General features: G+C 41.1%; 1 protein-coding gene across 1 annotated transcript in view; it reads left to right on the forward strand.

Moving 5' to 3' along the window:
* Positions 1-2397: 2397 nt before the first annotated feature.
* Positions 2398-22427, forward strand: part of LOC124116088 (tudor domain-containing protein 1-like) — a 92382-nt gene continuing 72352 nt past the window's right edge. Inside the window, exons 1-8 of the mRNA XM_048401670.1 lie at positions 2398-2533; positions 3744-3871; positions 8720-8858; positions 9507-10028; positions 10800-11040; positions 14088-14212; positions 16653-16792; positions 18381-19726. Coding sequence (XP_048257627.1) covers positions 3749-3871; positions 8720-8858; positions 9507-10028; positions 10800-11040; positions 14088-14212; positions 16653-16792; positions 18381-19726 — 2636 coding nt within the window. The 5' untranslated portion in view covers positions 2398-2533; positions 3744-3748. The remainder of the gene's footprint in view (positions 2534-3743; positions 3872-8719; positions 8859-9506; positions 10029-10799; positions 11041-14087; positions 14213-16652; positions 16793-18380; positions 19727-22427) is intronic.

The raw sequence follows: 22427 nt of genomic DNA on the forward strand, positions 1-22427 counted from the left end.
TCAAGCCTATATTATCTCCCATTTCCTTTATTACGTGGGTTGCTATTGGTATGTGTCTGTAGACTTAAAGGGGAACCAGGTTGGGGCAAATTGGCAGCCCCAGCTTGACCGAGTAGTTGTAACGTCACCTCCGCTATGATAACAGCCATGTAAAATTTGAGGATTAGCCATATCGGCAAAAAAGAAGTAGGCATCTCCATGGGCTCCAATGGGTTGCTGAAGACCTATTCTACCCCGGATCTTCACGGGTTCCGAGGCAAGTGAGTTAACTGACTATAAAAATCCAGTTTCCCGAGTTTTACGGTCAGTTACCCCCCTTGCCTCGTGAAGATGTCTCCATTATATTAACGACATTAAAACATGACGGCTGTCTTAATTCGTTCTATTTGAATCGGGCTCAAACCGATGCCATGGTAGCTAATGTTCAGTGTAGTTATCATAATAGAATGGAGGTATGATACCCTGGATTATTATTACGAATATGTAGATATTAAAACAGCTTTTTGAGTTATCTACGGTTATTGATAGCCGTAGCGTAGACTTGAGACCATATATAGATTAACGCTTAGTCTCTGAAAATATATAATTTTTTATAAAGTTAAATATCTCTATTTAAAGAGAAACGGAATCACGGTGAGATGGGAGATTCAGAACCTAAGGAAACTCTAGACTTGCTTCGTTTGGGGATTTTGGATAACAGAAAGGGCTGGGCGGAAAGGAAAATAATATGGTTCCGGGACTGTGAGACAGACTCGTCGTAGCACTAAGATCGCTTTGTGTAAGGGGGCCCAGGGTGTCGCTGTACAAAGCGATCTTTTGCGCACAGGTGGTCGTATGTAATGGCCCGTTTTGACTAGGCCCGTTTTGACTAACCATCTGTATCCGATCCACAATTTTATTTCAACCCACTCTCTGCGGGCCACTTTACCAGTTATCTTTATATGTAATAAAATAATATTTATGAAAACGTTGCGAGATTTTTTTACATTGATTAGAAAAATTGGTCCGGCTAGTCAAATTGGTCCTCTACAGTCGTAACTCCGATACCTTCACATAAACTTCCGACAGTCGTAGCGCTTAGGTTGTTTTGTACAGGTGAGGTGAAATGAGGATTAATGTCGCGTCCAAGATTATTGCACTTATATAGCGACGTGCATGCACGTGTGTGTGTGTGGCTACTTGTACTAGTCCGGACTGATGCCGATTCATAGTGCTAGTACACTGAGATACCATGCCGCAGTTTAACATGAATCCCGACCCGACTAGTACTTGTTTTAGCCCCTTAATGCCGAGCGCCAGACAGGGTAACAACAAGTACCATCTTTTAACGTCTTTTGGTATGACGCGGCCGGAGATCGAACCCCGGACCTTCCACTCTACCACTAGACCATGGAGGCGGCAAATTCAGTATGGAATTAAATATTAAATAAATATATATTTTCTCAACAATGAAACAAAGAATTTGATAACAATACGTTTTTAAAATTGGACGGGGCGGTCGGGTAGCCTAGTGGTTAAAGCGTTCGCTCGTCACGCCGAGGACCTGGGTTCTCGTCCCGACATGGGTACAATGTGTGAAGCCCATTCCTGGTGTCCCCCCGCCGTGATATTGCTGGAATATTGCTAAAAGCGGCGTAAAACCAAACTCACTCACTCACTACTAGACACTTTGGTTATCTCACGTAGTTCGATATAAATTTCCTCGTAAACAATAATAACTCCATGGAATTCTTATTTAATCATTAACACACACAAACCGAAGACAATATTCGAAACAAGTGACATCGTTTAACGCAATAATGTGACACAAGCCACGCCCATTCTATTTTCAACCAATCGGGACAAAGGTCTGCTAGTGGGCGTGACCTAACATTTTTTCGCAACATATTGCTCAGCTTGCCAATCAAATGCTTGCAATTGATTGATTCAAGTGTAGCGTTACCAATCGTTTAAAATCTGCAGGGCATGGGTTTTGGAACATTGTATTTTTTATTTCTTTTTTAATCCCAGAATTAAACATTAGAATGGCTGAAGCCAAGGACCTAACTACGGGTATTCCTGGCACATGTCGTTACTGCAAGAGCGATACACACACTCTCCATTGCTCAGCAAATCGGTAACTGTCTACACGAAAAGAACAGCGGTTACCAGTTTGGAGCTACGTCATCGGTTGTTTTTTTGCGAACTCAGTCGGCCAGCCTCGTCCCTTTCCGTAACCGTCCATTCACCACTTGCCCCTTTCCGCAACCTGCAAGAAGATTCGGCTTGACCCGGAATAACACGAGTTTGTCACGAATGGCCTGCCGGTATCAAGCTCCTGCCCAGCGCATGACACCTCCGTGAACGGGATATCGCTGTGGGGAGCTTGTTCCGGTTTCATTGTCACTGTGAGGAGCTTCAGCAACACACCGTTCGATGTCAACAAATGCCGGGTGCACATGTCATTGAACCACGCTGGCGGGAATCACAGATAATACCTGTCAACAACGAAAGTTAAAGAAATGTTGATTTTTTCGGCAACTAGTTAAATAAGGTGCATAACTGCATTATTATTTTTCAGTGATAGGCCATTTCTTTACGTGCCTTTTTCGCTTTCCCGTGCATCGTCATACGCAGTGTTTATAACTTCTTTGAGAGGCATTTAGTAGCTACTTGTCGACTCATTAAACTGTCCATGAAAACAAGCAGAGACCTACCAAACTTCGGACTATCTGCACATTTTGCATAGACGATACAAACAAGACATAATTCCCATAAAGTTTGCATTTTAATGAAAAGAACCTGGCACATTTTCAATGAAACCCAACACAGTATATCATGTTGACCGCAACAAAAGGTTACATGCTGCATGAATTTCTGTGTTTGGTTTCTTTGAGTGAGTGAGGTTTAACACCGCTTTCAACAGTATTCCAGTTATATCACGGCGTGTCCATTTAATGTGGGAGGAAAGCCCGAAGTGATGCAGGTCTCAGAAGTTTACCACTTCGGTGAAACCAACGAGCACGGGTATGGTGCTGACGAACCTAGAAGCAAAATCAGGGCGAACCGGGATTTGAACCCACAATCATAGGTTTCTGGTGTGCCCAAGGGACGTAACTCTGCACAGCGAATCACGGTGCCTCAGATGACTGGGCCACCCGTGCCGTCTTGTCACTTTGAAAAAGTGCCGGGTTCCTTTCACCACAGTGCAAGTTAACATAATGGAGATTGTTTCTTGTTCGTGACTTGTGTGGCTATATCTCTTTAAAGTGTGTACATATTCCATAGTTTGGTAGCTCTCTGCTGGTTTTCTCTGGCAGCCCTGAATAAACCCTACAAAGTAGCAATTGAAGGGTGCCTAGAATAAAAACCTAGTCGTTCAAAATAACAACTACAGGTACGCAAAAAGACACAAAAAATACCAGATGAACAATAACAGATTTAAAATGCTAAACAAAACTTCAATAACCAGCTTATGTACTTTCTGAAGTATTTCCCGGTTGGCTATTCATATCATAACATTCACAGTCCCCTTTAGCCCATATTTTCCAGACTAGTTCGGCAAGGGTGGAAACTGGACTTTTATAGTCAGTTAACGCCCTTGCCTCGGGAAGATGCAAGTCTTATGATACTTTAACTATTGGGCAGTTTGGCAAGGACTAGGACAAGGGCCAATTTCTATCGCTGCAAACGATACCTCGAGTAGACCACCACTTGAATTTACATTGTTTGTTAAATATGTGTGTCTTGTGATGTCTTTGCAGTGAAGATGGGATCAAAGGTGAAACAGAAGCACCTGCTGCTGCTGCAGAGGAAGGTTGGGGAGAAAATGGAGGCACTCCGGGAACAGCGGGACATCCTTCAGTCCTCCATCGCACAGTATGTCTCACAGGTGAGTGGGCCAGACGACAGGGAGCAGTTATTGTCTGTGGCAGGACACATGTAAGTATTCGCTTGATAAAACTTCCCTTGACTCACACTTGTAGTTACATCAGTTGAACCAATTTAAGCTTTAATTTTTTTTATAACTTTTTATTTCTGTTGCATTTTTACACATGGCCTATACAATGTAATACATAGGCAGTAAACAAAAGTTGAGAACAGAATTATTGTGTGGGAAACAAAAGATGACAAGATGACGAAAATTTGTAGAATTTATTGATACTATTACTTATCATGCTTATGAGAGCTGTGTATTTTGTAAGCATGTAATATTTGTAAATCTCTTTTTTTTAAAACTGGAAGTTCGGTACCTTTTTTGAATATCTATATTTAAAAATTACGAATTTGCAAAGTAATATAGTTGCATTTATAGGATTGTTGTGTCGCTGATCAAATCCAAGGAGAATGTTTTTTCTTGTTTATGTGAGCTTAACTTGAATCTCATCTGATAGCCACTCTTCCAATTTTTGCCATATGGGTTTCACTTTGCTACAGTCTGCCAGTGCATGGGAAACAGATTCTATACTATTTGAACAAAAACTACATGTCTCCGAATCAACTAGTCGCATTTTAAAAAGTCTTCTGTTTGTTGGTAGTATATGATGTAACAATATGATTAAGCTTTAATTACCATACAACTTCAATAATCTCCATGCTATGTGTATTTTTTCATGCTTTTGGTGGGCTTGATGTCATCAAGCGGTAGGTACTTAGCTGTAGGTACTTCAAGATTATGTACACATTTCAACTTTGATAAATTTATGGAACCAGGTAGACTAAAATTTAGTCTATGAAATCTCATATTACACAATACCCTTCTTGACTCTAAAATGAAACAAATAATTTTCCCGATGCTGATTTCATGTGTGGAATAGAGCTAGCTAGAGCTGGCTAGACTTGCTTTTCTCTATACATCTAGATTTCTTTTTCATAAAATAAATACAGTCCACAGTCATGGTGCAGGACTAGGAACAAGGCTTCAAACAGGTTTATATGTCAACATGCACCTGGTGCATGATATATCAAGCTCCTTAAATTGAGCCCTGCTATTAACATAACTAGAAAATAGTTTTGCTTGATGGGAACAAGGCCACTATCTGGCATGTCAGCACTGCAGATGTGTAAACAAGACTGTGAAGGAATATTGCAGTGTTCCCGTTTACCGGTATTTACCAGTTTTTTACTGGTAAAATTAGGCTTGGACTGGTAATTCATTTGACTGCCAGTCCCTGTGGACTGGCAAATAAAGTACCATATAAATTTTTGTTGTTGAACAAAACACTGGCGATATTCAAATAAGTATATTTTTTATCGAAGTCAGCTTGTCTGTTACCATCAGCATTTCCCGTTGTCCATTTTTAGTGCAAGAAAATAACATTTCGCTTTGGTTTGAGGTTAAGTATATCTTCGTAGTGACATCGTCCAGAAATATAAAAAAAAAGAAGAGTAAATTGTGACTGAACTTTGTATGAATGACAAGTAGATCTAATTAGGTTGCTTCAGAGATGGTGTCTTTGCAATCGAACATAATGTCGAAAGAATTAAAGCCAGGTAATTTTCATGTTTATTTATTTGTGGAAAGTTGGGACTGACAAAAATTAGGGGGTACTGGTAATTTTTGGTGTTGCCAGTCCACCAGGAACACTGATATTGATGAATTAATACTCATATAAATATGCTCTACACAATCTGGTGTTGTGTTGTGCTGCCTGAAGCTTACTGTTCTAACAGTCAAGTAAGAGGACGAGGCTTTGCAGGGTTTTACCTTGACTTACAAAACTAAATAATTATTTCTAAGGGTCCTTGCAGGCAATATGAGGGAGGGTCCTGTAAAGTAGTGACATGGTGTAGTGTACTGCACATCTTGATAATTACTTTCGAGCCTGTAATGAATCAATGATCATGTGGATAGTGGTCATTATTGATGGATGAAATAACAGACACCCATAACTGCTTTTGATGCACTGTAGCTATATTGAATATTATTGTGCATCCTACAGGACGCAGGATATTTTTTTTCTGCATCCATTCTCTTCATTTGTGCGTACTGGATGCAAATTTGTGTGTGTGTCACATAAAACCGGGCTTTGCCACACAGATAACTGTCCTGTTTTATGTGGGACAAACAGCATGTATGACAAATGGGAGGGTACTGTGCAGATGACAGGGAGCAGTCATTGTGCGTGGCAGGACTCCCCAGTGTCAGAGATAGGACTGTCCACCATTGCACAGGTGTAGATGACAGGGAGCAGTCATTGTGCGTGGCAGGACTCCCCATTGTCAGAGAAAGGACTGTCCACCATTGCACAGGTGTAGATGACAGGGAGCAGTCATTGTGCGTGGCAGGACTCCCCAGTGTTTGAGATAGGACTGTCCACCATTGCACAGGTGTAGATGATAGGGAGCAGCTATTGTGAATGAGAGGACTTAGCAATTTTAGAGATACGGCTCTATCGCGCTGTGTCTGGCACAGTGTGTGGAGTGGCGGAGAGGACAGGCAGCAGTCGTTGTGCGTGGGAGGACTCCGCCATCTTTGAGATAAGATCGTCTCTATTGCACTGCGTGTCACAGGTCAGAGGAGCAGACGACGGGCAGCAGTCATTGTTTTTTCTGGGAGGGCTTGGTACCTTTTGTCAAAGCAATCTTAATACTTCCTACAGGGGAGTAAAAATAGGTTCCCTGCATCTTTATGCTTGTACATGGAATCTAAATGAATATTGTCGTCTTCCAGGTGAGCAAAAATGTTTCCAAAATCAGTTCAAGGACATACAAAGGGGTTTGAATGACACAAACAAAACTGCTCTGTGTATTTTCTTGAAGTAAACTCCACATCTTGTGCTGATTTATCCTTGCTGTATCCTCCTCCAGCACCAGGAGTCGGACCTGTTCATCTTTACATCATAGGGGTGGTGGGTAGTCTTGCTGATTTATCCTTGCTGTATCCTCCTCCAGCACCAGGACTCGGACCTGTTCATCTTAACATCATAGGGGTGGTGGGTAGTCTTGCTGATTTATCCTTGCTGTATCCTCCTCCAGTACCAGGACTCGGACCTGTTCATCTTAACATCATAGGGATGGTGGGTAGTCTTGCTGATTTATCCTTGCTGTATCCTCCTCCAGCACCAGGACTCGGACCTGTTCATCTTTACATCATAGGGGTGGTGGGTAGTCTTGCTGATTTATTAAATATATTAAACTTCTCCATAACCTGAGTCTAATCTCACATGTACTATAGGTACCATACTATATTACACTATTATAATATAAGTCTAAGTCAGTAAGGTAGAAGGGACCATGGCAAACTTCATAGACAGCTTCCTGCAAGACAGGTCGCTATCAGTTAAAATAGGGAAAATCAATCTGATCCTACGTCACTGGACAATGGCACGCCACAAGGCAGTATTATAAGCCCAACCCTGTTTAACATCATGATCAATGATCTTTTTGATCATGTCAACTCTCCTACCCATACTTCTAAATTCGCTGATGATGGAGCAATATGGGTAAAGCACAGAGATATTTCACAAATCCAATAAAGACTCCAGTCAGCCCTGGACGGAGAAGATCCCTTTCAAGTGAAAAAAACTGTTGGAGTTCTATTCAAACGCAGGGGGAAAGATGCTAGGTACCCTGTGTCTCCATAAAAGGCAAACCAAACTAATTTGAAAAATCCCCAATATTTCTTGGGGTGATCCTTGATCAACACCTCACTTGGTGCAAACATGTAGAATATGTGGAAAACAGATGTCAAAAAGACCTGAACGTATTACGGGCAGTTTCAGGCACATCTTGGGGCACATCGAGGGACACTCAGCTGGACCTCTACAAATCACTTATCGGATCAAAAATAGACTATGGTTGTGAGGCCTTTCACTCAGCATCAAATACTGTCTGAGCCACCTCGACAGAATACAATACAAAACCCTAATGCTGGCCACAGGTGCAGCAACAGGTACTTCACTAGAAGCACTACAAGTAGAAACAGGAGAACTTCCATTGAAACAAAGAAGAAAGCAGGCAATATTATTGTTCTGGGGACGAGTGTCAAACAAAGTATTCCTTGATGGGTTCACTTACTCTAAGAATTGAACCAGAGGCAAGACCACACACTGGAGATGTATCATCAAGATCTGCCGTGAGAAATGTTCCACTGTTGGAGACTTCTTAAAGATGTCTCGGACCACTGCCACCCACCTAGAGATCAGACTCCTGTCAAGTTTGTCAGCACTCTGAGGAAACAGGCCAGGGAAGAAGCAAGTTCAGTGGAAAGAAGACACCTCTTCAATTCTGGGATGCTGTTGGACATTTGCTGAAGCTGGTATGATTTGATTATTAAAAGTGCATAATAAACCCCTCCTGTAAATTCCTCAAAATGTGTGTTTTCTGGTCTGTTCCACTTTAAAGAAAGGTAAACAGGTAACTATTGCTTGACTAACCAACCTTGACTAATCCTGGTATAAGCTGTCTGACAAATGGGATGTCTGACAGTTGGGAGGTTCCCGCCTGGAGAGCGGAAGGTTGGTGGTTCGATCAACAGCATGTCGATGGTTCAAAAGTTCTTCTTCTTCTTAGAATGACTAAGCATGTTTTTACAGTGCTTTACACGGCAGGGGACACCAGAAAAGGGCTTCAAACATTGTACCCATTGTCTTCGGCATGACGAGCAAAGCTTTTTCCACAAGCCTGCCCCATACACCTCTTCTTATTAGAACCCTTACTCCAAACTTCGTCATCTGGGGCCCGTGGTACTTGAAGGCAGCTATATTTCCATCCCTGACAGCTTTGATGTGGGTTGCAGGCGGAGTCGTCAGCGGAGCACCTGTTGTCGATATCGGACCCACACCTGTTCATGGAGCGGTACGTTGACGTGATGCAGGACCTGGACCGATGCCTCAACACCTGCACACTGCTCACAGCCACTGCGGAGGACATGATCGGTGAGTTGGGGGGGCTGCATCTTGAGACCCCAGTTCCCATGAGCATGTTCTTGACACATTGTACCCATGTGGGGAATCGAACCTGGGTCTTCGGTGGGAAGACCCAACATTTAACCAGGATGTTTATGAACTACTAATGCAAAAATGCCAATGTTAAGATGAAAATGTTCTTTTCTGTAAATGGAATTTGGAAGGTGTTGTATCAATGAAGACACTGATTATAACTTTTTCTTTCAATGTGTTGTTTCTTAAATCTTAAGTGATGCTGTGGCATTTAATTGGCTTACCAAGAGTAGCAAGAACAGTGACGAGTGAGTATGGTTTTACGCTGTTTTTTGCAATATTCAAGCAATATCACGGCGGGGGACACCAGAAATGGGCTTCACACATTGTACCCATGTCGGGAATCGAACCCCGGTCTTCCGGGTGACAAAGGAACGCCTTAATCACTAGGCTACCCGACCGCCCCGAACAGTGAAGAAAAGTCCAAACAATTGTTTTTGCATTTGTTTCTATAAACTGTAAAAAGTTCGGCCACGCCCACTAACGGACTACTGTTTGCTAATTGTCTGTTAATATAATAGGCATGGCTTGTGTTTGATTATTGCACTGAATGATGTCAATGATTCTGTATTGTTGCCTATACAGAAAACACAACCAGTGATGACGAGACAGCTGCCCATGAAGAGTCTAGGTCCAAAGCCAAGTCATCGTTTGAATCCAAAGGACCTTCACAGGACCAAGATGGTCATTCTGCCTCCAAGCCTTCTAAGGATGTAGAAAGTGATAATGACATAGAGCCAAGGAGGTCAGCTGAAAGGTCCCTTGACACTGACCTTCCGTCCAACTCACCGACCTCATTACTGCCCACCCAGCCCCATGCGGGGGTACTGGAGGAATCGCTTTTGGAAATTGATGGGGCGACTTGGGAGGAACATGGGCAGACCAAGGGAGGTAACTCTGTAGCCTTTGAGAATAGGGGAGACAACTCTGTTGGTTACAGCACACAACAGGCTGGATGTAGTGATGGTGGTGGCAACCATGTTGCCATGGAGATGTCATGTGATGGGGATTTTCATCAGTCAGATTCGTTATCACAAGTGGGACATGTTGCTGATGCGAGGTCTTTAGACCAAGCTGGTGATCAGGCAACGGTTCCTAGAGCTGAAGGTAGGACATAAGCTGATGGTGTAATTTGTCTAGAGGTGTTACTGTGAGGGTCCTCATGGGGTATACTGTTTAGCATAAAAAGAAACCAAAAAAATGATCGTAAACATCAGATGAGTCAAATCGTGAAAGATTAATGTTGAATGTCCATAAAAAGCTGCTTTGAGTAAATTTAAACTTTACTGTTAATTTTTGTAAGCATGCTAAAATCTTATAATAATTGCAGTGATGAAAAAAGCTGAGGCAGCTTTCCCAATGTTTAGCTACAGCCAGACATATGATCTGCATTCATGTTTGCACAGAGATGATTTCGCATTTGAGATTCAACTTGACAATTCGTCCTCAATTTAAGTCTTTTTAACGGCTAAGCCCAAAAATAAATGACTACTGACTTGCAATACCCCCCATCAAGACCCTCTTATACGGCATGTTACACATTTAGCACAGCACATGAACAGATACAAATTAGAAGTCGCATGAAACAGCTTTTTATGCAGAATTAATTTTAAAAATATCTGCTCATTTGTGTAAAAATGGCCAACATATTGCATACCCAAAGAAAACTAACAATACTCCTTGTGAATGATAATTTGTGGGAAGATACTCGGTGTCTCAAAAAGTTTTCTGGACAATATTGTAAGCATAAGTGCTTGAGTTACCTCCCTTACATTAGTGGTACATTAGGCAATATGTATAAGATCATTATTTTTAAGATTCATAGTGTTTAGACATTTGATCATTTTATTCAATTTGATTTATGAATGCTTTTCACAGCTCCAGATTTACCAGAGAATGAGCTTGACAAAAGCTCCACAAGAGCCTTCACCCCCAACGCACCATCCAAGTCAGTTGTTGGGGGAGCATCATTTAACTACGGCCTTGGCCCAACCATCTCCCACTGTACACTGACTGTCGGACCGGTCATCCCCGTCATGGTCAGCGAGATAGGGACGCCCTGGTCCTTCTACGTCCAGCAGTATGGCTGTGCACTTGAAAGGCTGAGGATGGATATCAAGTAAGAGTTGCTTTGGTCAAAACAGTTTTTTTTTAAAATTATTCCTCGAAATGATTCAATGGCATTTGACTGGCTAACCATGCAATTAAAAAAAAAATTGGGTTTGTTTTCATAAACCTTAAAAAAATAAATATGCCTTGCCCACTAGCCGACTACTGTTTCCTGATAAGGTAAAGCTTGTGTTGCATTGTTGTGCTGGACAATGCCACTGACTATGTATTGACACAATTTTATGACACAAGCTTCTTTAATACTGTAAAAAGCGATGTTTCGGTATAGATCTTTATACCGATGTGGACCGCCTCCGTGGTCTTGTGGTAGAGCGTCTGCCCGGAGAGCGGAAGGTCTAGGGTTCGATCCCGGGCCGCGTCATACAAAAAGACGTTAAAAGATTGTACTTGTTGTTACCCTGTCTCGCGCTCGGCATTAAGGGGCTAAAACAAGGACTGCTCGGCTCGGAGTCAGTATACTGTGTCTGAGTGGGGTATTCATGTTAAACTGCGGCATGGTATCTCAGTGAGCTAGCACTATAAATCGGCATCAGTCCGGACTAGTACAAGCAGCCACACAAACACACACACGTACATGCACGTCGCTATATAAGTGCAATAATCTTTGACGCGACGTTAAACCCCATTTCACCTCACCTCACCTTATACCGATGTCAAGCCATAAAATTGCGTCTACCTTGTCATCCGTCAACTTCTAAGTAATGCCTATCAAACAATGAGTATGTATTGTTGTCTGTAGGTTTTGCTGTGTTAATGAAGTTGCAGTCAGTGAAGTTGTTATTTTTTACTTATTTATAGATGAAAATTGACTTCAATACTTTTGGGGCACCGGTGTGCACACTTTGCAGACTTCTGCCATGCAGATTTACACAGTGCACACATTTTTTTATGTTTATACCTCCATAAACACAAAAGAGATTGAAGTCAATTCTTAATGAATTTGGTGATGGTCAGTTTTGGATATCGTGGATTTCTTCTTGTGACAGCAGTTGAACCCTCTGGGTGCTGGGAGTGAAAGGACATTTGTCATTACCATGATTACTCATTACTGAAAAATTATATCATTTCCTATTCAGTTCCACATTTTTAATTATTTTCCAATTTGAAGAGCAATGGCATTTGTGTTTTATTTTCTAATAAAAGCCACACAAACATCTCTAGTTCTTTTTGTCAGAGCTTTCATTTAGTACATTTGGAAAATCATTATGTAGTTAGGAAATCAAAATAATAATACATTTATATTAATCTTCGTCCTTCCTACTTCTAATAAAAAAAAGTGATGAGAAAGAGTTTTTTTATGTGTTGCATAAAAGTATTTTTTAGTGACGGTATAGTTAAAACTAATATGATCTTGACATTGACGCATTCATAATCATTACTTGTTAAAGTAGGTAGCTATCTGATGGATCAGTCGATGTCTTGTAACAGCCTATGCAAGTCCTAAGGCCGGCTTGTATGGATATCATGACGTCATAATGTTTAATGTGACGTCAGGTGCTTGTTATGTCATAATTGATCCTTTCCGCACTTCAAGTTAGCACACAAGAGGAGGATGGAAGTCTCATTTCCAAGCTGAACATTCGTGTAGGTCCTTTAGCTCCTACAATCCCCGCACACCCTGTACTGACACATCTAACCCACAATATGTCTCTCCTATCAACCATCACTTAGTGAGTGAGTTATGCCTCTTTGAACAGTATTCCGACCTGTGAAGATCCGGGGTAGAATAGGTCTTCAGCAACCCATGCTTGCCGTAAAAGGCAACATGCTTGTCGTCAAAGGCAACATGCTTGTCGTGAAACGCGACTAACAGGATTGGGTGGTCAGACTAGCTGACTTGGTTGATGCATGTCATTGTATCCAACTGCATGGATTGATGCTCATGTCAATCACTGGATTGTCTGGTCCAGACTCGATTATATACAGACCACCGTCATATGGCTGGAATATTGCTGAGTGCGGCGTTAAACAACAAACAAAGACAAAGGCAAAGAACAGTATTCCAGTTATATCACGGCGTGTCAGCTTAATGTAGGAGGAAAGCATAAATTGATATAGGTCTTAGACAAGTACCACTTTGATGAAACCCATGAAACATAATTGGGGTGAACCGGGATTATCATCCATGACCATAAACTTCTGGCGTGCCCAATTGGACTCAACTCTGCACAGCGCATTGCGGCACCTTAGACAACTGAGCCTCCCATAACCCCTCCATTACTTTGAAATGGAATAAAACTCCCAACTTCTCACAAATATTATTGGACAGTTTATTTGCCCCAGGAAGCTCCCTGTTCTGTTAGATCAGTTTCCGTCATAAGTAAGACTAAACCTGGTAATTTGGTACTTAGTAAATATTGCTACTGAAATCTCAACATTATTTAGGCATGATTACGCTTAAAAGATTTTCTATGAAGTCAAACTATTTTAAGATTGATTTGGTTAAATTGTTGTTAGTATTTGTTAGTATATAATAGAAAGGAACCTAGAGAATCCTATCATTGTCAGGGAGAAATGTAGACTTGCCAAGGTATTGTAGACTTGCTTGCTGTTTTGGATGTGCTTCAGGGTCTGAATGAAAGACTAAGGCGGGATTAACACCTTTGTTTGCCATCTATTGCAGGACTCTACCCAATTCATCTTAACACAGGTTACATACATGTGGTATCTCCCTTGGCACGAGACTTTGTTTCAAATATGCCTCTGTTCACCCAGCAGTGAATGGGTACCCTGTAGGATGAGTCTGTAAACCTTCTAGCACCTGATAAAGCAGCTTGGTTTGTGTACTCCCCAGGGGGTTGAGAATGAAATTTGAGTGCACTCTGGATTGTCTGGTCCAGACTTGATTATTTTCAGACCGTCGTCATATACAACTGATATAGCTGGAATATTGCTGAGTGTGGCGTAAAAGAACCAACCAACCAACCAACCATACTTGACAATGCCAATAGTAAATGGATAGTTAGCCAGGTATTTGGCCATCCTTTGAATGAAATATGATACATTATAAAGGACTTACTATCTTTCCCCTTTCAGCCATTACATTTCCCAACTGCAGCAAGGGGAGGCAACTCTCAGTGATCCTCAGACAGGCATGCTGTGCCTCAGTCAGTTCTCAATTGACAAGTTCTACTACAGAGCCAAAGTTATAGAAGTCCGAGGTACACTTTATTTCTTTAGGATTTGTCTGATTATTCCGCAGTGTTGAAACATGACTCCTTTCATGACTCCTTTCTTTGTGTGTAATACAGTGTGAGAGTGGGTTTTCTAGCAGAATTTCTGTTATATCGCAGTGTGGCAGCTTATTATGGGAGGAAAGCATCAAGCTATGCAAGTTTACCACTTGGGTGAATGACAGAAGTTAGGACAACAGGGGGCTTAGTCGAGGTGAATTCGGGATTTGCCGACATTTTTGTTTAAAATTATAGCCAGTGTTTTGGCTTGGTTTTGATATAATTACCAATTCTTTGGTTATATTCGTTTTATTTAAACCAATTAATGAATGTTAAATTCATTATAATAATTTTGTGTATTTTCAAGGAATTGTCTAAGTGCCTGCTTTATTAATCCTCATTAATCATCAAAATATAATTCCTTCAGTTTGCTGCCAAGTACCGTCAATGATAAGTGTTTCATGGGTAAATATGACTAGATTGATTAAACATTTGAACTTTATGAACAGTTGTGAGGTGGATGTTAGGAAATTAGGGATCTGGGAACAAAAAAGACCAAAAAAACCAATGCCCTAAATTTAAAAATTGTGAAGTAAGATTTATGTTATGACAGCTCTCATTTGTTTGTCCATCATAGAAATTACGTAAATGGTATAAAAAAATATAGGTCTCTGAGGTTTTTACTTCATTAGTTGTAAAACTGACCATGTAGTATTTTTGTTTTACCTACCAACTATACTATATAGTGATCCTTGAATTTTAATATATATATATATCTTTTTACTTCTATCGCCAACCCTGGTTTTTTGGAGTAAAATAACCTGTAAACAAACTATTTAACAAAATCCCTAAAGCTGTTTGTAAACAACATGTGGTCATGAATAAAAAAAATTTAAACAATTTTTATAATATTATATTTTAGTTCCATTGTCGGTTGTTTCAATGAGGAAATAGCTTAAATTGTTGCGATTCTGGTCACCATAAGACATTTCCCTAACAGTTTCAGAAACATTTCATCTGTATGCAAAAGATATGCCTTCGTTAAATCTTTTAATGTCATCATCGAAGCAGTCAGGGTTGCGGAGACCTGGCTGGTTTTAGAGAGTAGAGACCCAGCGTGTATTAGAGGAAATATAGATATGTTTTACAGTTCATAGGGGGGTGATCTATCGGCAGCCATTTTCTATGAATCGATATGTAGGCTATCTGTGTATTCATACGCACATTTTTGTGTGTGAAAAGGCTTAATATATTTGAAAGGGGTTTCCCTATCAAAAAGGAAACCTCTTTTTAACCAGTCAGAATCAAGCATTCATCAATGTCATGGTAGATTGACCAGTTAAATATGACTGGGACCAGTAAATTTGAGGGTTGATGGTCCCTGTCTCGGGTAGAAATTTAGGTTGAAAAAAGCATATCAAATCCTGTGATTTGCTGTAAATATTTAATCACTGTTTCAAAAGCTGATTTGTAAATCACAGAGACTGTGCTTGTCATAAGAGGCGACAGTGTTTGTCGTATGAGGCGACTGCCTGCTGAAAAGGTGACAAATGCAATTTGGTGATTTGTTTCATGCATGCAATCGAATCCCAATTGCGTATGTTGATGCTCATGGTGTCAGTCACTGGAGTGTCAGGTCAAGACTTGATTATTTACAGACTGACATCATAAAGCAGGAATAATACTGAGTGTTGCGATAAACAACAAAATAAACAACAAACAAACAAACAAACTGAATCTCTCTCCTTCCATTAGCCATGTGTAAGGGTAATGGGTGAAAGATAGAGGTTGGTTGGTTGGATGGTTGGTTGGTTGGTTGGTTTGTTGTCTGATGCGGCACTCAGTAATATTTCAGCTATATGATGGCGGTCTGTAAATAATCGAGTCTGGACCAGACAATCCAGTGATTAATTAAAGGATGGAGGTTCATATGTATAAACAGATATAGAGCAGATGGTCGTTGAGTCCAAAAAGTGTGAAAAGATACTTGTTGTTACCCTGCCTGGCACTTGGCATGAAGGGATAAAACAAGGACTAGTTGGGTCGTAGTCAGTATATAGATCCGTGAAGATTCCGGGTAGAATTGATCATCAGCAACCCATGCTTGTCATAAGAGGCGCCTAACAGGGCCGATTGGTCAGGGGCTGTGACTTGGTTGATGCATGTCATCATATCCCAATTGCGTGATGTAAATCACTGGATTGTCTTGTCCAAACTTGATTATTTATGGACCCCCGTGATACAGCTGGAATATTGCTAAGTGCAGCGTTAAACAACAAACAAACAGTCAGTATACGGTGTTTGAATGGGATATCCCTGGATAACTGTGGCTCATTCTCACCATTTCACCTCACCTCACACCACCTCACCTCACCTCACCACCTCACCTCACCTCACTTTAATTTTGTCTTGTGGTCCTATATTGCAGGAAATGAGGTCGACATGGACTGCAACGTCATCTACGTGGACTACGGCAACTACGAGTGTGTCAAGTCGTCCTCGCTGCTGCAGCTGCCAGCCAGTCTGGCCATCCTGCCATCCCAGGCCATCTTCTGCTCCCTCTCTGGGGTAGGTGCACGGTTCGCTGGATACACAATATTGAGTCCTGTACACCTACACATAGGGAATGGATGCAAATAATTGACACTGAGAGTCCTGAGGGATGCAAAAAGTATGGCTGTTTAAATTGTTAAACCCAATCGACCCAAGAAGATCAGGGGTAGAATAGGTCTTCAGCAACTCATTCTTGTCGTAATAAGGCGACTATGCTTGTCGTAAGAGGCAACTAATGGGATCAGGTGGTCAGACTCGCTGACTTGGTTGAAGCATGTCATCGATCCCAATTGCGTTGATCGATGCTCATGATATCAATCACTGGATTGTCTGGTCCATACTCAATTATTTACAGACAGTCGTCATATAACAGAATATTGCTGAGTGCGGCGTAAACCAACCAACCAACCAACGTTAAACCCAATCAAGATTAGAGACTCATGTCTCAAGGGGCTTGATTTACAGAACTTGAATTAACTTGCACCAGGTGCATGTTGCCATGAAAACCAAGTTGCTCCAGACAAAACCAGGTTGCACCCGGGTCCAGTAAATTTATCAAAGTTGAAACACAGCTGCCAGTGTCACATAGACTGATGATGCATCGCTGTAAAACGTAATAGAAACATGTGCACATAATCGTAAACCCACTGTTTGACGATGTCTAACCCCAAAAATTGTGACAAATTACGCATAACTCAGGGATTACTGATGTAGTATGGTAAATAAACTTTAGAGGTATTGGACCCAATGTCCAATACAAGGACTGATTACTGAGAGAACTATATACACCAATTTTTGGGTGGGCTGAAATACAACATTTTTTGAGGGTCTCGCATGACTGTGTGTAGCTTGACAACATGGTAAATGGGAATTTCATGCAAAAAGTTAGGTGTCTCGATCAGTATGATATCGTGTGTGTGTTGCGATATGTATCGAAATCCAGTCTGTGCCAAAAACATTTGAGTCTACTTGCCTGAACTTAGCTCTTCGCATCTTTTTTGGAACATTTAAGTGTTGTCATATGCTCTTTTATTAGCTGAGCTTACTAGACCAAACAGAATGTTACTAGACTGATTCGAAGCAGGTGCTAAAGTCGCAGACTGAAATATGAGGTGGACGAATCATGGCACCCTTGTAGTCCCCATCTTCAGCCTTATTTCTGTGACTAATTCAATGAAAGTGATTACCGTATTCGACATAATAAGCGCCCAGGGTGCTCTCAAAATTAGAAATAGGGGGCTCTTATTGGAATATTATTTTGGGGAAAAAACATTTGGTTGAAAGATAAATTTCGTGGTTTATGCTGACGGCCTGAACTGTTTATATGCGACAGATATATTTTTCCAGAATTTAATTGCCCATAATAAAGGGTACATATAACACACGAGTGCGTATCATACACGAATAAATAAGTCTTGTATACACTGAACAATCGGAAGGAGTGCTAATTGGGATTGTTCACTTGCCAATATATTAGCAAATATCGCCGTGGGCGTTTATTAGAGCGGGGCGCTTATTACGTCGAATACGGTATGTGTATTGCCTGTTTCTTTTTTCCTTCTTTTCTTAACATTAGAATGTCAATGCATATATATTGTTTCAGCTGTGCCCGGTAAACAAGCTGGGTGTGTGGACGGAAGATGAAGTGAACGGTTTCCGCCAGTTTGTGAGTGGGCAGCAGCTGAACTGTAAGGCGACATTCGTCAGCCCCTACCAGACTCTGTCCTTCCCCCACCTGGTGGAACTGCAGCTCACCATTCCACAGACAGACCGAGACGGCGCCGTGCTCCTCAGTCAGCTCAATCTAGCAGCTCTGCTGGTGAAACAGAACCTTGCCAGACCCGTCCCTGTGTCTGAACAGATCGCTAAGTTACAGAACCTCTTTGGTGACCTTCCCATTCCTGGGTCCAAGCAATCGTCGCCACAGAAACCGATTAAGAAGGAACAGGAGGCAAAGGTTCCAGAAAAGAAGGAGCCAGATGTGATTGTAGAGAGCAGTTGTGTTGTGAATCTTGATTTAATACATAATTCCAGCTCTGGTGATGCAGCAAAAACAGAGGAATGTGGTGTAGATGAGTCTATAGAAGGCCCTGTCCAAGAGAAATGCTCTGATGTTGCAGGTAGTAAGAGAGCGAGAAGAAAAGGTAAATCCGTGCCGCAGTCTCCTGGGGGAGATTTCTCTATTCCATCCAAGTCAGACTCAAGGAAATATTCCAAGAAGAATCATTCCAAACCAACTCAGGAAAAATCTTCACCTTCAGACCTGCTATCTAATAATCCCACCAACGACAAATCTGGCAACGAGTCTCCGACCAAGTCACTGACATCAAGCTGTTTGGAAGGGGAGACAACTTCTTCTGGCGTGACCGACCTGAGTCTGAATCCGTTATCTGTTGATTTATCCAGTGCTCAGACTGAGGAGTATGAGGTAATGGCGGCCCACATCAACTCCCCGAACGACTTCTTCGTCCACAAGATAACCGAAGATGTAGGCAAGACATTGGACAGGCTGATGAAAGATCTGAATCTCCATTTCGAACGAATGTCCCGAAAGAATTTATACAAACTTTACCGTAGCTTTTCCCCTCAGTTTAGAAGCTTATGTTGTGCACAGTTCTCACACGACAACTGTTACTACAGGGCACAGATCATAGAGCTGGCAGAGGTAGACAATCCAGATTCTAGACTTGAAAATGACAGAATTGGTAAGATCCATGTTTTCTTTGTTGACTTTGGGGATGAGGAGTGGTTGCCGAGGAGTAAAGTGTTCCCATTGCCGGAGGAGTTTTCGATGTTCCCCCCGCTGACGATGTGGTGTTCGCTGGCTCATGTGCAACCTGTTGAGAGGGACTGGACGGAGGAGAGTCTTCAGGACTTCCATCGGCTGGCAGGGGGTGAGAAGCGGTTGTCGTTGGTTGTGACAGAGGGGCACCTGCCAGACTCTAATAGGTGATGAAATAGGCTTTCTTTATGTTGTTTATGTGTTAACGCTTTGTGTTCATGTGTCAACTTTCATTATATGCAGGAATGACAATGTTGGTCTATTCAAACTAGTCCGCAGCTCATTTTCGACTATTGGATTATGTAAAATAACGAGTTTGATACAAAACAGAAAGTCCCTGTGGATTTTCACTACTTTTCTCGTACTAATAGATGCATGGCAATGTCTATCCCTTCATTTGTTTGTTTGTTGTTTAACGCCGCGTTCAGCAATATTTCAGCTATATGACAGCGGTCTGTAAATAATCGAGTCTGGACCAGACAATTCAGTGATTTATTTCATGAGCATTGATCCATGCAATTTGGATCGATGACATACATCAACCAAGTCAACAAGCCTGACCACCCGATCCCGCTACGACAAGCATAGTCGCATTTTACGGCAAGCATAGTCGCATTTTACGGCAAGCATGGGTTGCTGAAGACCTCTTCTACCCCGGATCTATTCCTGGTACAATGTATTGTGTATTTCATGTCCGGATCGACATGTCTAAATTATCTGTTATAGATTAACCAGTGTATAATGTCTCATTTCTATTATGAAAATTGACCTTGACCCATTTGGTACCATGGCTTTGGTTTAGGCACTCTTTGGTTGATATGAGACTTATAATATCCAGCAACTGGAATTACACTCATTAGCAGAAAAAATCCTAGGATAAAAATGGTGATGCCTCTTCCGAATCAAAACTATGGTAGCGAATGGTCCAGGGTATCAATCATAATACACAGGAGATATGATACACTTGAAAATTAAGGATGCAAACTACCATCCTACTCAATAGTAAGAACTCCACTAGAATTCAGCCCAGTTCAATGTATACTACTCAACTTTTGATAGGGATTTTATTTTAAGGTATACTTGACATTCTGAGAATCTGTTTTGTCTACAATGGAAAGAATGGTTCGCCCCGATTATGGTTCTAGGTTTGTCAGCACCATACTCATGCTTGTGGGTTTCACCAAAGTTGTAAACGTTTCAGACATGCACCAGACATGCCTTCCAATCACATCAAACTAACACGCCGTGATATATATAGAATAATAAACGAGCTCCCGTGTAATACCAATTTTATGAAACGAGTGAATAGTTCTGGTATCTGACGAGCGAAAGCGAGTCAGATACCACAACTATTCACGAGTTTCATAAAATTGGTTTTACACGAGAGCGAGTTTAGTATTTTATTTATTACTTGTCATTTATAATGTTTTTAGAATTATACTGTTGAGTGTAAATAGGCTGACACCTACACGATCCATGGCATAATCCAATTGAGTTTAACAGAATAATACTTCAAACAATCAAAAGTTGAAACGTATGAATTTAATATCATACAATGGTCCACCTTTAGAATTCAGGCGTTCGTCCCACAAAATGATCGTAGTGCTAAGGCTATCACAACTCACATAATTTAACTTAGACTAACGACTGTCGTTGCGCTAGAGTACGATCGCCTTGTGGATGGGGCCTTGCACCTCAAAGTTTACAATCACGTCACAATACCCGATGACGTAATTTGTTGAATTTTGTTGCAAGATCCATCGGCGAAACAATGCCATGTGACGTCAGCCTAGCAACAAGGTTGCTGGGGTCATCGAGTGTGCATAAGCTCTTCCCAGTGATCTATCATCTCCACACACAATGTCGTTGAATACGCCAAGGGATGTTGAGAGCTTTCAATATTTGTTCGTGAAACGTGTTCCGAGAGTACATAAGCACACGTTTTGGTATTACACAATGTGTAATAAAGCTGTATGTTTATTAAACGGGTGATCTCTTCACGGGCAAGTAATAAAACAGGAATACCGAATACTGTTCAAAGTGGAGTTATATGAAGTTAAGTAACAGAGATACAAGGAGAGCTTTGCTGTATGGAGTGTCTGGCTTTGTGTAAAGATATAATGGGATAACACATTTCTGACACTTGTAATATTAATCGATCTGGAAATATTTAAGCAATGACACAAGGGCCTGTACACATACTCCGCATGCAATGTTCCATTATATTGATCAGTGTGATCAGTGTGCTCTCCATTGTCATTCTCATCTCCCTGGGGAGTATGCAACCAAAGCTGCCTCAGAGGCTCTGGAAGGTTCCCAGTAACATAACCATCTTATCCTACCGGGTTTCACAAATCAAAAGCAGAACTAAGGATATACAGCACACATTATTACAAACGAAAAAGAAAAATACTTTAGGTTGATTACATTTATTACAGTCAGCAATATTTCACATTAGATTAAATGGCATTATATTACAAAAGATAAGTGTTGAGAGTTGTTTTACACAGACAAGCAAGTATAGGATCCAAATATGAATATAACATTCCACACTAAAATAGAATTCAGTCATAGCATTCAAATGTCCTTTTTTCCACATGTTCGGGTGTCCCATTTAAAGGTCCGTGTCAAATGTCCGAGTTAGGGATGACAAGTAGGAGCAATCACCCTAATGCCTGAAATCATCAAAACAACTAACTACTACTAGGTGACAACTATCATGTATTACAATACAATAAGTCAAAAACATTGAAAATAACATATAACAGGCTATATTTCCATGATGGACAATCTTTTTGGCAAAGCAAACCTTATTTACAATTAAACACGAAGTAACCATTCCACATATTTAGCCTCGAAATAACACAA

Source organism: Haliotis rufescens, unplaced genomic scaffold (genome assembly GCF_023055435.1).
Source record: "Haliotis rufescens isolate VD_foot unplaced genomic scaffold, xgHalRufe1.0.p SCAF_23, whole genome shotgun sequence".
Classification (NCBI taxonomy): Eukaryota; Metazoa; Mollusca; class Gastropoda; order Lepetellida; family Haliotidae; genus Haliotis; species Haliotis rufescens.